At 48.1% G+C, this 17,643-nt stretch overlaps 1 protein-coding gene across 2 annotated transcripts in view; it reads right to left on the reverse strand.

Annotated features, from left to right (window-relative positions):
* Positions 1-17,643, reverse strand: part of ST13 (ST13 Hsp70 interacting protein) — a 196,357-nt gene that overhangs the window by 88,042 nt on the left and 90,672 nt on the right. For both annotated transcript variants that reach the window (XM_069654418.1, XM_069654419.1), the window contains exon 4: positions 8,900-8,970. In XM_069654418.1, coding sequence (XP_069510519.1) covers positions 8,900-8,970 — 71 coding nt within the window. The remainder of the gene's footprint in view (positions 1-8,899; positions 8,971-17,643) is intronic.

Consider the following 17,643-nt stretch of genomic DNA (forward strand, 5'->3'; position numbering starts at 1 on the left):
TCCACACATGGATGGCTGAAAACTGGCTTTGCCTAAAATGGAGATAAGACTGAATTACTAATGTTAGCCCCCACTGACTCACATCAAACTTGACGACCAGTACCTATCGTTCAACATCGACAAAAAACACTGGGAGTCTTAGACACCAACTTAACTACGTCTGGACAAGTTAGCGCAGTCGCTGCCTCGGCAGCCTACTACTCCAAACTCCTCAATGCCACTAAACCGTTCCTCTCCACCACAAATTGCCTGTCAATTGCTAGAGCCCTAATAAGCTCAAGGTCGGACGCTTGAAATGTCCTCTTCACGGGAACCTCAGCCAAAAATGTGGACAATCTCCAAACCATTCAAAATAACGCCCTTCGCGCCGCTCTGTGCACCCCTAAAAAGAACACATCTCAGCAGCTGGACAGCAAGCGAACTGGCTGCCTTTCCGCCAACACATCCTCTTCAAAACACTTGCCCTCACGCACAAATGCATCCATCACACAGCACCCCCATTCCTCTCACAAAGTCCTCATTCATCACACCTCCAGACCCACAAGAACACCACATGCCAATCTATTGCCTGTTCCCAGAGTTAAAATGTGCCAAAGGTGGGGGTGCAAGTGTCCCCTTCATTGCCTCCAGGCACTGGAACTCCTTGCCATGTGCCCTCAGAGTTGAACCTGCTCATCTTGCCTTCCTCAAAGCAATCAAAACCAGACTGTTCACCTAAAACATCACTCCCACCACCTCTAAGGCCCTTACCCAGCTACTGCTATATGTCTAATTTCAAACAACTATCCTATTGACAGTGAAGAATGATATGCAGCTCAACATGTAACCCGGTGCTGCACCATCACATGTGTAACCAATCCTTAATTTCTAAACTCAGGTATGGGCTAATGTAACCTATCCACCTATATAAGTAATGCTACTAAGCCATGTTATCTTGTGGGCTAATGTAACCTAGCCGCCTACCTATGTATTGTAACTAGACATCTTGTAACCGCGCCACAATGCCTCCATGCTGTGTGCACGCTATATAAATGCAAATAAATAAAATAATGTCCCGAGCGTGAGGGAGGGAGGGAGGAAGGAAGGAGAGAGGGGAGGCAAAGATGACTCCCCCTTGCTCCTTCTGAAGCACGAAACCTTGGAGAGACCAGGTGGTGGGGCCAGAGGAGGCAAGAAGGAGAGGGCAGGTGCCCCAATTTAAATGATCTCAGTTGTACTGGCATTGATGCAGAGATCGTTTGAAGCACACCAGGCTTTGATCGCAGATAGGGATGAAGGAAGGTGCAAGTGCGTCAGCAGGAAGTCTGAGAAAGAGTTGAGTTTCGTCTGCATAACACTGGAAGTTGGGGAGGAGGAGAGTGCCAGCAGAGCAAGGTAGATGTTAAAGAGCCAGGGGGAGAGGATAGATCCCTGGGGGACACCACAGGTGGAGAAGGAAGTAGGAGAGAAGTTGACCAAGATGACTTGGGAAGAGCGGTCAGTTAGGAAATGTCAGCCATTCCAGTGTCAGTGCCCAGATACCAAGGGTATCATGGAGCCTTCATGCGAGGGTGGAATGGTTGACGTTATCAAAGGCAGACGAGAGATCAAGTAGGATGAGGACAGCAGAGGAATTGGAGTCCAGGGATGCGAGCAGTTCTTCACGGGTGTTCAAAAGAGCAGTTTCCGTGCTTCTGGATGCTCTGAATCCAGACTGATGATCGTGGAGACCACTGGCAGGGTCAGTGTGCAAGTTGAGTTGGGGCAAGGCCAGCTTCTCCAGCAGTATACACAGGAAGGGGGTGATTGAATAAGGGCGCTAGTTGGATGGACAGGTAGTCTGATGAAGGTTTTTTCAGGAGCAGGAGCACAAGGAAGTGCTTGAGGGATGAGGGTTAAGAACCATCAGCAAAAGAGTGGTTGCAGAAATCGGTGAGTGCGGGGGCAAGAGTCAAAGTTGTCCTCTATGGTTCTGGACGAGCAGTGGGGAACCTGTTTGGAAGAAGCCTTCATAGAGTGGACAAAGTGTGACAGGGGTTGTGGTGGGAGTGGCCAAGGGAGGCGATGAGTTTGGCGGTTGAGTAACAAGAGTGTTCAGGATGACCAGAGTTTTGGTGGCAAAGTGTGTGGCCAGTATGTTGCAGAGGGCCTGGGAAGGAAGAGGGAACTGGGGAAGGGTTGGCAAGCTCCCTGCAGATTTTGAAAAGTTCAGCCGTGTTGTTGGCTACGCCAGATACCCGTGCCTGAATGTGGGGCCTTTTCTTGGCACGTAGAGTCTGTATTGCCTTTTGAGCAGGCGGCAGGCCAGTTTGTCAGAGGGTGAACCTGAGGTTTGACACTTCTGTTCGGCTGCTTTGCATTTAGGTTTCAGGGCTGCAAGTTCAGAGTCATACCAGGTGTTTGCTTAGAGGCAGGTTTCAGGTGGATCCTCATGACTGGGGCAAGTATGTTAAGAGTATTGGTGATGACTGAGTGAAGGTTGCTGAAAACAATCGGTGGTAGAGTGTGGTGGGGGTGAAGGTAGAAGCAAAGGCACCAGCTGACTCGTTTCATTATGCAGATGTTCGAGAATGAGGTTAGCAGGCTTTTTTGAGGGTACAGTAGGTGGACCGAAGGGACCCAGGTGGGAGGAGAGAATTGTCTGACCAAGAGAGAGGGGTGACCAGAGGGGGAGCGAGTCAGAAGTACGAGTGGATGATGGCATCCAGGGTGTGTCCAGGCACGTGTGTACGACCGGGAAGGAGAATGGAGAGGGAAAGAGCAGCGCAGGTCATTGAAGAGTGGATGCTGAGGCAGGGCAATTTAATTGGTTGTTGAAGTCACCCAAGAGGAGGTGGTTGAAAGTAAGGAGGAGAAATCAGCCCATTCAGAGGAACAGGGTGGTAGCGTTGGGAGGCCGGTAAATGGTAGCAATGGTCAGAGTAGAGGGAGAGATTACCAACTTGCAAACCTGGCTCTCAAAGGAAGAATAGAGTTGGGTGGGTACGATGGAAGAAGAAACCCACTCGGGATAAGATTAATGCCACCCCACGCCAGCACAGTGCGATCCAGGATTGGAAATTATCTTGAAGCCGTCAGGGAGGAGGGAGTCAAAAGCAGTGACTGAGCTGGCATTGAACCAAGTCTCGGTGAGAGCAAGAACGTCATGGTATGACTTTAAGAAGGAGGCAGATGTCAGGAGGCTGTTGGCTGAGCGGACGTTGTGTCGACAGGTGGAGGAGGACTCTGCCTTTGAACGTTTGAGTAGAGGGGTGTGGTCCTCAGGTCAGAAAGGGAGGGACAGTGAGTGGTGGAGGGGGCCAGGGGGAGAGTTAGCTAAAAGGAAATTAATGAGAGAAGGATGTTGTGTTGGGGACCCTGAACCAGGATAGTGCCTGTGTTGTAGACTTTAACAATGCAACGGGAGGGAAGAGAAGCCAGCCAAGAGGACTTCTTACTTGGTGCCACCATTATTGGGGGAGGAAGTGAAAGGGGAGAGAGCAGAGATGAGGAGTCCATAGATCTGGAGAGGGGACAGAACAGGATATCCATGAGACCTCACTAGACGTTGCGCCAACATAAGTGTCTGCAATGGGAAGGCCAGGGTTTGCACGCAGGGTGTTTTTGTGCTTTTTCATTCTAGACTTAGTGAGGGGGTGGGGGGGGGGGGGGAGAATAGCAATTAGGGGAGATAGGAGAGATGGTGAGTGCCATTAGGGGGCAGAGGGCAGATGAAAGGAGAAAGGGTGACTGCACTGAACAGTTCTGGCCAAATCTCACAGGTGGCCTAGTAGTAACAAGCGAGAACAAAAGCAATACAATTTGAGCACAAGATGGATAAGGGCACAGATGGAGTGAAATTGGGGTGCAGGATGTAAAATACACATCAAAATTTGAAAACCAAAACAGGACACATAATGCAATGCAGCAGTGGGGGACACGATGTTAAAAAGCACACCCACCCAAATTCGAAAAAAGGCACAGAATTCAGTGAGGGAAGGAAGAGGCAGATCATGTGATCCAGGGGAGGTAGACTGAACAGGATAGTTATGGTTCAAGGAGGCAGATTTATCCTTTGTAATTCATTAACACATCACAACCGCGCTAAAATTACTACACTGGCTACCATTAAAACAGCGAATAAAGTTCAAGTCCATGTGCAACACGCACAAAACAATACACAAACAAGGCGCAGAATTCCTAAGCGATAAACTACGCCTACATCAACCTAACAAGAACACTGAGATCAAGCACCGACATCTGCCTGGAACTAAAACCCTATAACAGAAGAAAACTTGGAGGATCCTCCTTCTCTCACCAGGCAGTGAAAACCTGGAACGACCTACCTAAGAATATATGGAACACAAGAAACCACCTAGCATTCAGGAAACTCCTCAAATCATGGCTCTTCACAGCGTAACTACAACAGCGGCACACTAGAATGTCCACCCCGTTAAACAATGAAAATAACACCAACCTCGGTCACTCCCAAAATGGACATACACAGAACCCAAAGAACAGACCCCACGACAGACCATAAGATATTATGGGAAATGGCCACATAGACTGATCACATACTCAGACCGAGACGAAAGCCCTTAAACGACTCATACACTGCCTCCCGGCCGTACCATATCCAAACCCCCAGCAGACATTTAGAAAGAAAGTTGGAGAGGAGACCATAACACCAGCTCCAGCAACAAGGAGGAGAACAGACACCCAACCCACACTAATCAATCCATCAGCATTAGAACCTCTACAGTGCTCGCTAGAATAGAACAGAGATGGGCAAGAAGAACACTTAGAGCATGTTAGAACAGCACAGGGAGCACCTCACACAAACCTAAAACCGTGCCAGGAGTAACCCCCTTCGCCCACCCGGATGAGATTGGGAGGATTGGCGAGCTCCACACTCGGACAGAGTTCTGAATGTTAGCATGTTAAACTTCATATAACCCACTAACAAAAAAACTCAGCATTCCTGCAGACATCTCACTCAAAAATCTCACACAACCATCTCTCGCACAACAACCCGCACGCACTTCACAACACTGCACCAACACAAGCCGCACCAACAGCACACAAGGACCGACATCGATCTGATACTCTCACCAAAGCTAAGCACCCGGTGTATACCGAGTTGAAGCTGCCAACAGAACACCACTCCCCTCACTATCCTACTCCCGCTTCACCCATCCCACCTTCTTGATTGCAGATCCACCAGAGCGCCTGGGGACCAACTCCGTTGGTGACTGTGCGTGGTACAAATACCTTTAACATCTAACATGGTCTACCCTCCCCTGTCCCCACCCTGTTGCCCTATGGGCGCTTTCAAACAGTTCTGGTAAATCATATAAGCACCTAACAAGTGACAAATAAAATAAATGATACATTCGGCGATCACTCACAAGTCAAGATTATATTACGTTGAAGTTAAATTACAACCAGACCCTCTGTTCGCCTCATAGGAGCTGAAAGTTACATAGCTTTATGGCGTGCCTATTGCTGGCACTGCTGTTAGGAAAGTTCTGTTTTGGCAATGTTCCCTCCATATTCTATGGACTCCCCCAAACTGTTTGCTTTGGTTTTTCATGCGGGCCTGACTGTTTACAGTGAAGTGAAGCCTTCAGTTTCACTCCACTGGGCCTTTGCTCACATGTTATGGGAAAACTGGCTAGTGCTTCAGGCTGTCAGTACTGGAAAACTAGGCTTCCGTTTGTCTTTTGACAAACTTTTTTCATGGCACAAGATGAATCTTGGGTATATACTATCAAATTGTATATAAACACAATTATAAAAGTCAACTCAATACTTAATGGATACAACCCAAAGGGTAACCTTATTAAGAAAGCAAGTAGTCAAGATAAGTCAAACCTATTAAACATTCACAATGCAATGAGCTATTCTTGGGCAGTAAAATCAGGTTATATATACTTTAATACAGTCAGTATTTTAAGGGTAGAAGACCCTGTCAGTCATGCAGTGATACTCGGTTTTGAAATCACAAACAAACTATGTTACAAGTATTCCTTGTAGACAGCACAGAGTAAGGCAGTCCCCAGTAGACCTGATGACACACTGGATCAGGTTCTCAAACAGCAGTTTAAAATGTGGATATGGGCCTGCCTGGCCTTCCAGCTTAAGTCTCTCGTTCCAGCTTTCAAAACAGTCGGGCACGGACCGCTCATAGCAAAATGTTCACATACGTCTCCCTCAGTCGAACACGGCAATCGCAAGGATTCCCTTCCCCAAGCTTAGGTCACATGCTTTAGGGGTTCCCTTGCCCTAACTTATCACACTTCCTATTCTGGGCTCGGAAATGTTACTGATGTTGAAAACTTTCGAATGTGCAAAGCTTTTACTATAGAGCGCTGCAGGACCACTTCGACTTTCTCTTCAGCTCACACTCGTCTCTTGGTCTGAGTAATTCATTATTTTAAGCACAAAAGTTAAACATTCACCTTTTTACTCCCCCCTCCCCCACCTTTGGGGTTAATTTTGATAATTCCGCTTTTTAGATTTCACTTTATCGCTTCATAACAATAACAGATCACCTTACACAGAGACTTGAGTGGACTACTTCCTTTCGCCGGATCACTCGGCTACTCTATCGCCGATTTCACAGTTAGCAGTAATTTAAGTTAACCACAGGTCTGCCTTGCTTTGCGTCTCAATCACACGCGTGCATCCTTCAATTGTGCGATGTACTGTTGCAACTTCAATCTTTCCATAACGCACCAATCTTTCATGTCGCTCGCAAACTCACCAGCTGTGTGTATTCCTTTCGTCTTTGCAGTTTGAATTCACGAGTCAAGTTTGATATCAAAAGCTTGGCCTCGTCAACTATGTCGTTCACCCAGGAGGGTCCCTGGCGTGCTTGAAACAAAGCAGTCTTTCTGGGATTTGGCCTTCTCTGGGTGCCTTTCTCGGCTCTTTGGAGACAACAACCTCCTGCAGTGATCTCCTGGGTCCCTCTACTCTTTGCGCTCGTCCATATCGGTCGCTCTGCTCCAGTAAATTAGCAGTCGCTGCAAAGTTCTGCTCTCTCGTGTTCCACCTTGCTCAGAGTGTCTTTCTTTGTTATGCCTTTTATCCATGTGGGGAGAGCAAATTGGTAACATTTATGTAATTAAAGTCAAGTGCCTGACCCTATTAGTGGGACATGTCCAATGAGATATGCAAGGGTTAGCCTCTTTACTAAGTCTCCCTCTTCCTCGGCCCAGTGGTTGTGTAGAAGAGGGGAGGGGGGAGGAGTTGGGACGTTGGAGGATCCTAAGAAATGAGATGAATCATTGGTATGTGAAAGAGGGGGGGGATGCTGGATCTCACCATCAGCTGCCTCACCCCCCCCACTCCCTGAAGACCACTCGCGCAGGTGATCCTCCCACAATGGTACAGTCCCAGGAACTGGAACCAAGAGCGATGGCTGTATCCTGACCACCTACATGACAAGTCCTTAAGGACTAGCAGGGTTTTTGAGAAACCAAAGGGTGTCTCACCTAATAGAAACATCTTGTGGCATAATTTACATTTTATCAAATGGTTTCTCCAAATCTGAAAAAAAGAAAAATAATCTCCCTCCCTTTACCTTACTGTTTCTGTCCATGACGGTGCTTAGTGTGAAGTAGTGGTCCACTCTACTAAGCCTGCCCAAAAAACCCACTGGTGAGGGCTTCAAGATGTTATTTTGAGCCAACTCCTCCAGACTGAGAAACAAACATTTGGAGAATATCTTACTGGCAATGTCCATTAGGGGATGGTTGTGGTCCAAGGACTTTTCGTCTAAGGAGATGGCATAATGTCCGTCTCAAAAACTGCATTAAACATTACACAATTTGGTGTCATTCGAAAAAGCTACCATTGTTTTACAAGAAATTCTTCCCCCTCCTCTCCCTGCCCCCTTCAGCAATTTTAATACGCCCTTTTGAAACTATAATCTGGCCAGGTGTGTACACATCACTCATTAAATCAGGGTATATATTCTTTGAGATTCTACATTGAGCCATGAGACTTTGCTTTCTACAACCTAGACCCTCCTGAACTGGCGATGCTGTGGCCTCTGAACTGTTTCAGTTTTAAGAAAATAACTTATAGTAATTCATTCCAATGCATCCATGACAAGCTTAGGCATCACCAACCAGCCCCTCTGTCTGATGGACATCTTCATGGTGCCAACTGGAAAATTCATTTAAGGGTATAGTGATCCCTCTGTTCAATCAGAAATACAAAACAAACAGTCCACAATACAGTAATCAATGACTGAGGAACAGTATTCCTAGTGTTGTAGGCTTACGAACGCCTGATTTGCCACTAAAGATCCCGGAAAATCCCCAGGCAGAATTCCAAAGTACACCTGAAAATCAGGGATCCATTTGTCCAAACATTTGCACTACATTGCTTGAAAATAGGTTTCTAGAGAATCTCAAGCACCTGGTAATGTTTAATTAGTCCTACTATTATTAAGAAACAACTTGACTGGTCCCATGTCCTACTAACCACTCAATTTTGTCAACATTTCCTGTAAACATCCACTTCTTGTCAAATGAAGTTAAAGGCATTGCAGATTTCCTTTAGAGTTGCATGTGGTATAGTTAACTCAAGAATTGCAAATTAAAATGTTATATTAGAAGTCAAAGATATTTCTAATTTGTTTCTGCCATCCGAGTGCTGATGTGTCGCTGAAGAACAGATATACATTTCATTTGACGTACAAATTATGCTCATTGCACACAAAAGGTCGCCCCCCACCTATGGTTTGTGGATTTAATTTGCTTTGCGGAAGATTTGCTGGGCTGCCCTTACCATATCAAGGCAAGGTGAAGCATAGAGCAATGACCCGAATGGGTTTGTCCCATCACCCCCAAATACTCAAGCAGCAGAAATGTTTTCAGGGTGAGTGTTCAGGGTTTGTTAAAGATCTCAACCCACGTTGGGCGTTTACCTCCATGCTGTCATCTCCCATCTCCTGGCAATCTTCGCTGTCAGGGTCGATCACTCCCTCGTTATCGATTTCTGCAGAGAAGAAGCCACAAAAAAAAAGTGTCACAAACAGAAGATCAGTCTGTCATTACAATACGTTCCATTGCACATCCACAATGATTTAGAAAGCAGACAATTTAACTAAGGGTGCCCCCATGCGTTGCATAAGGGCTTCAGGAGACAGTTGATGAAGAGTGGGAGGGCAGATACTTTAGCTGAGAAGACCGCGAGGCAGGCCTCAAAAGGTACACATACCACGAGCCATGGATGAGCAAGACTTGGTGTACATGTGGAGAAGTAAAATAGTGACTCCCTAGTAGCTTGCAACTTGTAATGATATATTTGTAGATTTTCCACCGCCCATCTAGCACCTTCCTCCACAACAAGCAACTTTTAACGGTCAAGAATGCAAGTAGGAATTATACCATGTGCAAAACAGAAGCATGGTCATACAATAAATGGGACTGAATGAACTTGCAGTCCCTGTATCCTTGCCATCAAGTAACTGTAGAAGACACAAATCAGTTCGAGACTGTCCGTCAACTCTTAACCAGTGTGCAATGCATAGTGCTAGCAGAAAGTAAAACTAGCAGTCCTGGTCACTACTTTAGGACCAGAATCAATGGGCACCCAATATGAAAGCTGTATCCATCAGTGATTCTGAGAAGCAAACTTAAAAGGAGCAACCAGTTTATACAAACGTTTTGATGAATCTCTCCAAGGTTGATTGGCAGAGCAGACCGACCTAAATCCAGAGGGTGGAAGGCTTGGTGAAGAATTTAAGAGCCAAGTCTGCTGAGGAACAGATCTCCACAGGTACTTAGACACAAGAAAGCATCAAGATAACACTACTACTGACACCGATAGATGAACCCCACACGAGTACCAATGCTATATGGATCGGTCAATCCTCTATTGCTGAAATTAGGAGGATTGCTAAATTATCCCTATCCCGGGCCTCAGGACTGCATGTTACATGCAACGGGCTGGTAACGTCCATAACTGTGGGCTCAAGCCCTACATACGCTGTTTGTGGGGATTGGAGAACATGGGATGATCCTCTAGATCATGGAAGAGCACCATCTGCCCAGTCCACAAAAAGGGATGCTGAAAATAAAGAAATCGCACAAGCTATCGTATGCTGGCCATACTTGACATTCCAGGCAAAATATTTGCGCCAGTGCTTTTAAGTGAACTCTACCAATGGATAACCAATAAGGCACATGTTACTTCCAACATGAGTCTGGCATGGATTTACATGCTCATGAATATTTCCCGTCAGGTTGGGAATAATCAGGTAGAAGAAAAACAGTTTGCTTCGTTTCTAAACCGTCTTTCTCCTATAAACCAATCACTGAGCTCTGGGTCATAATGCCCCCAGCCAATGACTGCCCTCTACCCAAGCCCCTCTGGGAGCCATCTTCTGGTTTGGTATCACAGAAAGTGGCAGTAGGACCAGGAGATGAGCAGCATAGGGGCAGACAGAAGGGTTTGCATGTGAATCCATGCCTGACCCATGCTGGAGAACAACAATTACGGGCAAGTAACTGGTTCCTTCTCCAGCATGGGGTCTGGCATGGACTCTCATGCTCATGAATGAATACACAGCAGTACATAATTCCACAACCACAGGAGGTGGCAAGACTCAACAGAAGCAATCTCTTACCTCCTCACCAGGCTCCCCTTCAAGCAAACAGGTTGCGCAGCACTGCTGGGCCGACTCTTGACTCCTCCCTGGAATCCGTGTCGACGCAGTAGAATTTCGTGAAGGTGCGCTTCGACCTCCACGTAGCAGCCCAGCAAATGTCCAGCAGGGGCACGCTGTAGTGGCAGCGATCACTCTGGTGGAATAGGCTCTCAGCCAGGCAGTGGTCGGTTTGCCAACCGGTGAGTGATGCAGCCTGAGAGCCAACCTGAAATGGAAGCCTTGGACAGGGCCTTCCCATATTTCACAGGATCAAAGAGCTGAGAAGTTTTCCAGAAACTCTTCGTGCAGGCCACATAAAACTTCAGTGCTCAAGCCACATCCAGCGAGTGCCAAGTCCTCTCAGCCGGCGACGAAGGAGTCGGAACACACACACAGGTAACACCAAGGGCTTGAGATGAAATTCAACAGAACCTTGGGCATGAAGGATGGGTGTGGAGAACCATAGTTATGGTTTTCCCCACTCGCCCTGCTAAGGGTGAGATGTGTGCTCCTGGTGGGGGAGTCTTTCCTTGGTCACCTGAATTCAAATATTTTTTCACTACAGCTCCCATAATCCTTAGAGACTGCATTGGATTCACCAGAAAAGCAAGGCAACACAGCCTCCCTGAAGAGTGTTGGGACACGAAAGCACTAGGAGGAGGAGAACAGCAGCACAAATGCAGCAGAAGGGATCCAACCCTGTGAACATTTTGGCAACAATTGGGATCCAACCCAGTGAATTTGACACTTGGGATTTAACCCAGTTATATATTTTTTTCTTTCTTCAGGTAGTATATTGGCCAGGAATTGGAGTGTGCGCCTCACCCCCTCTTTTTTACATGAAGGATGGGTGCGTCCGCAGCACCACCCTTGTCTCGTGGAAGGTCAAATAAGGCTGCTTGCAGGACAGGGCCTCGATCTCACCTACTCTTCTTGCAGAGGTGATGGCCATGAGGAAAGTGGTCTTCCCCGACAAACTTGAGTGGAGCTGAATGCATAGGCTCGAATGCCCCTCCCCACCCCCTGACCACATTGAGCTCCCGATCCAGAGCCTTCACCGGTGGGAAAGAGCGGAACAGTCCATACCTCTTAAGAAGGTGCAACCACAGTGAAGACCGCCCCGGAGACCTGGTATAGCGGGAGATAGCCGCCAGATGCACCTTGATCAAGGCATGCGCCAGTCCCGATTTAGCCAATGACAATAACGACTCAAGTACTTGAGGGTCATGACCCTCAGCGGGTTCATCTTCTGTGACGACACCAAGTCACAAAACGCTTCCATTTGTGTCTAGCATTTCAACGTAGATGCCCTGGCGAGTACCTCCCTGCAGTCTGCCGGAAGGTCGTAACCACCTAACTGGAATGCTGCAGGAGCCAGGTGTTCAGGTTCAGCGACCCTGGGTCGTGTGCAGAATTGCGCCTCCTCCCCTGACGAGGAGATCCGCTACCACGGGCAGCTTGAATGGAGGGGACGCTGACATGCTGAGAAGGTCCAGGTACCAGATCTGTCTCGGCAACGCTGGTGCAACGAGGATCATCCTGCATAGTTAGAGTTGACTGATGACTTAGTAGGAGCAACAGTGGGAACGCGTACAGAAACAGGCCTTCCCAAGGGAAGGAGAATGCGCCCCCCGATGCTCCCCGGCTGGAGAAACCTACTGGCGAATATCTGGCACTTTGGCAAACAGATCGATCTGGGGACTGCCCCATTTGAGGAAAAGGTTCTCTAGTTCTAGTAGGAATATCCTGCCGAATATTCCACTTGTGGCAAGACCGCAGCTCCCTGAAGGGAGTCGGCGATGGTGTTCTTTACTCCTGCCAGGTGAAACCAAATGAGGAACATCCCCTGGGGGACGGCCCAGTGCCACAAATCCTGCGCCTCCTTGGAGAGCACTGGGGATGTGGTGCCCCCCCCCCCCCCGCTTCCGGATGTAAAACATTGGTGTGATCATGCCCGTGAAGACCCTAACCACTTTGCCTTGAGGGACGGCAGAAACTACTTTAGGGCCCAAAACACAGCTCATAGTTCCAGTACGTTGATGTGCAGTGTCTTCTCTTCCAGCAGCCACAGGCCTCTGGAGTGAAGACATTCGGTTTGGGCTCCCCATCCTTCCAGAGAAGCATCCGTTGTGACTGTCTCCTGGTACTGTGGAAGTCTGTGCCTCCGGCGATGTTGGAGCACACGCTCCACCACCTTATCGTCCGACAGAACGATCGGTAGAGCACTAACCTGTCCTGAAAGTCTCCGAACACCTGAACCCAACAGGCGTCGAGGAACTCCTGGAGTGGAGGTATCTGCAGAGCCGAATCAGGTATATGCATAAATCACAACATCATGCCAAGCAGAGCCTTCACTGTGGCGATCCTCTGTGCCAACAGCCGTTGCACCTTGTCCAAGATGGCCGCTGTCCTCTCCTCCGACGGAGATGCCAGGCAGGACACAGTTGAGGGATATCCTTTGACTTGGCCCAGATGAGCCAGTCGTCCAGGTAAGGATACACATGAATCGCTTGTAGTCGTAGATGGGCCGCCAGGCACTTGAGGACTCTGGGCAATGACTTCAGTCCCAAGGGAAGAGCCTTGAACTGGTAATGCTTCCGTTGGACGACGAAGCGCAGGAACTTGCAATGCTTTTCGTGTATGGGGACGTGGAAGTATGTGTCCTCTAGATCCACCGACAACAGTCTTCCTCCTCCAGCGTGACCATCCTGAACTTCTGGGACTAGGTACTTGTTTAGGCGTCATAAGTCGATAATGGGCCTCCAGCCCCCGGTCGTCTTTCTTACTAGAAAGTATCTTGAGTAAACTCCGGAGCCCCGGAGTCGCCATGGAACCAGCTCCATCGCCCGTTTTCTTAACATGGCCCCAACCTCCAGCAACAGCTGAGGGATGTGTTGTTCCCATCGGTCCACCGGTGGTATTCGCGGACAATTGCAATTCCAAAGTGTGTCTATGGGCGAGAGCGTCCAGCACCCACTGATCAGTGGAGATGGTCTCCCACATGCTGTCCAAGTTCACCAGCCGGCTTCCTACCAGGGTGCATGGGTGGGGGGGGAACGAAGACCTGGCCGGTTCAATGCTGCTTGGAGGCCGGTGTGCCGCTGTGGGCTCCTGACGACAGCGGCCACCTCCGAAGTCCTTGGAGCAACCCCTGTTGGCTTCCTGGGTCAAAGAACGGGAGGGTTGGCAGTAAGAGGATGAGCCCCGCCGAAACCCTTCAAAGACCTGCTAGACTTCCCTCCTGAGGAACGAAAGGAAAGCCGGTGTTGCAGTGTGCCCAAGGCACGGGCCGTCGCTGTGTCGGTCTTGATGGCCTGGAGGGATTCATCGACTGCTTTCCCGAACAGGTGGTCTCCATCGAACGGCATGTTCAGGACCCTCGTCTGGACCTCCTGCCGAAAGTTGGTTGTCTTGAGACACGAAGGCAGGCACTGTTGCCCATCTGGCGGAAACCTGTGTCCGCAATGTCCAGTGTCACTGTGATGGTGTGGTCCGATGCCACCTCGCCTTCCTGAAGGATCTCCAAAGCCTCAACCGGTTTGTCAATGGGGAGTTAATCCAGGAGCTGAGCCATCTTGCACCAAAGCTCACGGTCATATCTGGCCACGATCGTCAAGGAGTTGGCCGCTTTGACCATCGTCGCCACCAAGTAGATTACCTTTCTACCCATGGAATCCAATTTCTTCCCCTCGTTGTCTGGGGGTGCAGGTGAAAAAGACTACTAACTCGACGACTTCTTCCTGGCTGCCGTTGAGACCTCAGACAGCTGGGCGCAGACTCCGGCACCAGTACTTTCTCAAGCTGGTCTCTTCACTGGGGCCGAGGCAGTGTTCTTCAGCGGTGGTGTAGGATGTCTCCTCTGCACCGGTGGTTGCCCTGGTGTCATCGGGGTCACTGGTCGTACCGCTGGTACTGGTGGCGCTGTCGGCAATCTCCAACACCAGCGTGTGGAGGGTCGAGAGGATATCCTGCCATGCTTCCGGCGGGCATCTGACGCTCCCACAGTCGTCACCACCGTGGATGGTGCAGACGGAAAGTATTGCTTCCTCGTCTGATGAAGAAATGTCTGTACCCTGGAGTTTTTCTCCAGCCCACCCCACTTCTCTGGGTCCTATGGGGTCGGTCCTGGGCTAAGCTCCAGCATGCTCTTCTCCAAGTCTTCTCTATTGGCTTGAATGAAGACTCTCGCCTGGCAGGAAGAGGCACTCTGGCTGCCGCCGGGGCCCCGACTGGGTCAGCTCCATTTGCCTATGAAAGTGAGGCCACCACCATCTCGATCGAGGATGATGATGATGATGATGATTTGGCCTGGATCACCTGGACCTTCATGGGTAGGTCGGCCATCTTGCCCTGCTTGGCCTTCTCCAGCATCTCCCGCAGCTTCTCCGGGATAGCCGGCTTCCTCTTGGATGAAGAGTTGGAGACAGAGGTAAATGATGAACATGCCCTGACTGTCGCGGGACCCGATGCGCAGCGACCCCGACGGAAGCGGACTTGTGGTGCTTGGCCTTATGTTGGGCCCCAACGGGTGGAGCCCTCTCAAAGGACTTAGAACACTTGAAAGTGCAGTAAAAATCTGAAGATGCCAAAGGGGGGGCTTAGGTAGAGGGCAGTCATTGGCTGGGGGCAGTATGACCCAGAGCTCAGCGATTGTTTATAGGAGAACGACCTTTTAGAAACGAAACAACTTTTACCAAGGATTCCCAGCCTGACGGGAAATATTCATGAGCATGTGAACTCATGCCAGACCCCATACTGGAGAATAAGATTCTCCCTCCCAACCAGACAGGCTTTAGATGTTAATCAAGTACCACCCATAATCTTCTCACCACCATTCAATACGCTTTAACGAGGCGACAAGTTACTGTTTATGGCACCTTTATAGATTTTAGCGCTGCGTTTGATAGTCATGAGGAACAGACTTTGGAACATTCCTCACTTTGTTAAATATGATCAAACAACTATATGTGGCCACTAGTGTGAGGGTCCGACTGGATGGAGAAGTGAGGGTTACAAGGTTGATGGCTATCTCACAGGAGGTAAAACAGATACATTCTGGCATCCCTGTTTAATCGTTACCTAGCTGACCTGGCTAAGGGTTTACAACCTTCAGTAGCATGTTGGGTGAAGATTGGTGCATTAAAGATTGGGTAATTAAGATATGCTGACAACTGGCTCCTTCTTGATTATACTCCGAGAGGGTTGCAAGGCATGCTTGATGCGCATGGTGATTATGGTTAACAAAATGGGCTCTGTATCAATATCCAAAAAACGAAATACTAGCATTTTGAGGACAGCACAATAGTAAAACCAAACTAAATTTTCAATGGAAGCTGGACGGGAGGGTAGTTGAGGTGGTAGATTGTTACAAGTACTGTGGTGTACTGATTGTTTTCCTCCCTTTGAGCAGTTAATTGAAAGTAAAATGCATGATTACTAAGACAATGAGTATTAGTCGACAAGGTGGCTGCTCGATTAGGATCATCCTACTCCTGCCTGCATACAGCTAAATCCGTACAGTGCTTACTGTACAGAGTTGAAGCTTGGGGACCCTCCCTGATAAGGTGGACAAGTTTGAAAGCCAGATCTTTAGAATTTTGCTTATAATGTCAAAATCCCTACCCATCGAATACATACTGTTGGAGTTCAACATCAAATGAATGTCAACTAATTCAGAGCAAATTTGCCCTAGGATATGATAAGTTGCTAAGGTTAGACAATGGAACAATAATGGTTGAGGTGATAATGGCATATGTATCTACATACGAGCATGAGCGTTTTGGTACAGTGGTAAATATGCTTCCGGCATACAAGTCCTGGTTGCTCCGCTATGAACAGACCATGGCAATACCACAAAGGGGATTCGAAAAATGGGTTAAGGAAGAAATCTGGGAGTTGGCAGGGAAGCCGCTCTTGTGTCCTTGGCAACTAAAAGTAACAGTGGTCCTTTTGTGAAGTATTAGATGGAACAGAGTGCAAGACCAAAATATTTTGAAGCCTTTCCCAATAGTGCCATGATTAGAAAGTATTTACTCTTTAAATTCAACAGCACGCAAGTGCTGGAAATAGAAAGAGCAAAAAGAGGAATATCAAGGTCAGAGCGAATGTGTCGTTTGTGTGGGGAAACACATATTGAAACAGCAGAGTATAGAATGTGCTACTGTCTGAGTCATATACATATGAAAGCCTATTGCAATAAGAGAAACTGGCATGTTATTCAACTGTAAACATTGCCAATGGAAATTAAAGATGTTAATCTGATTTACCATGTGATAAAGTTGTATAGCACAGTGATTGAGATTAAGTGAACTGTCTGCAGGAATTTTATAAAGTTGTAATATGTTTTAAGCAGAACATTGTATGTGTTCGGGAATGCAGATATTGTGACTAAGGCGTTTATCATTTTAACATTGTAAATGTTTCGATACTACTGAATAAGTATATACAATCTGTTTTGTGCTTTCTCTGTTGTATATACAAGGCCTAATATTGGCTATAAGTATATTAAATTGAACAACGCTTAACATACAATGAATGCCAATAGGGATAAGGGCACTTCAAGTTTGGGAATCTGGATCACCATACTCTGACCTGTGAACATCCAGTTACAGGGCATCAGTGGAGACAAGGCCAACTGTGAATGAAGGTGCTGAGGGCTCACAAGCTGCATGTAATGAAGTTTCCAGAGACTTAGTTTAGGGCCTTGCAGACTCCCATGGATATGGCTAGAACGGCTCAATTTTGGCCCCAGCAGCACAGAACTCCCAAGCCCCCTTCAAAAGCAGATGGCTAGACCCAGAGCAGGGTCAACACGCAATAAGGAGCAGTGTAATTAGAACGTGTTTCAGCAGGTCCCTCCTCATGGTGAGACTGCAGCAGAAAGGTGGCAAGATCAATGCTGAGCATTGACTCTGAAGTCCCAGGCAGGATTGGTAAGTATCAAGTTCAAAGAGTTCAATGTGCCCGATGTTCACCCTTGTCCCCTTCCTTAAGTTGCAACTGAGTTCGTGAGAAGAAGG

Source organism: Ambystoma mexicanum, chromosome 3q (genome assembly GCF_040938575.1).
Source record: "Ambystoma mexicanum isolate Mex_15411 chromosome 3q, UKY_AmexF1_1, whole genome shotgun sequence".
Classification (NCBI taxonomy): domain Eukaryota; kingdom Metazoa; phylum Chordata; class Amphibia; order Caudata; family Ambystomatidae; genus Ambystoma; species Ambystoma mexicanum.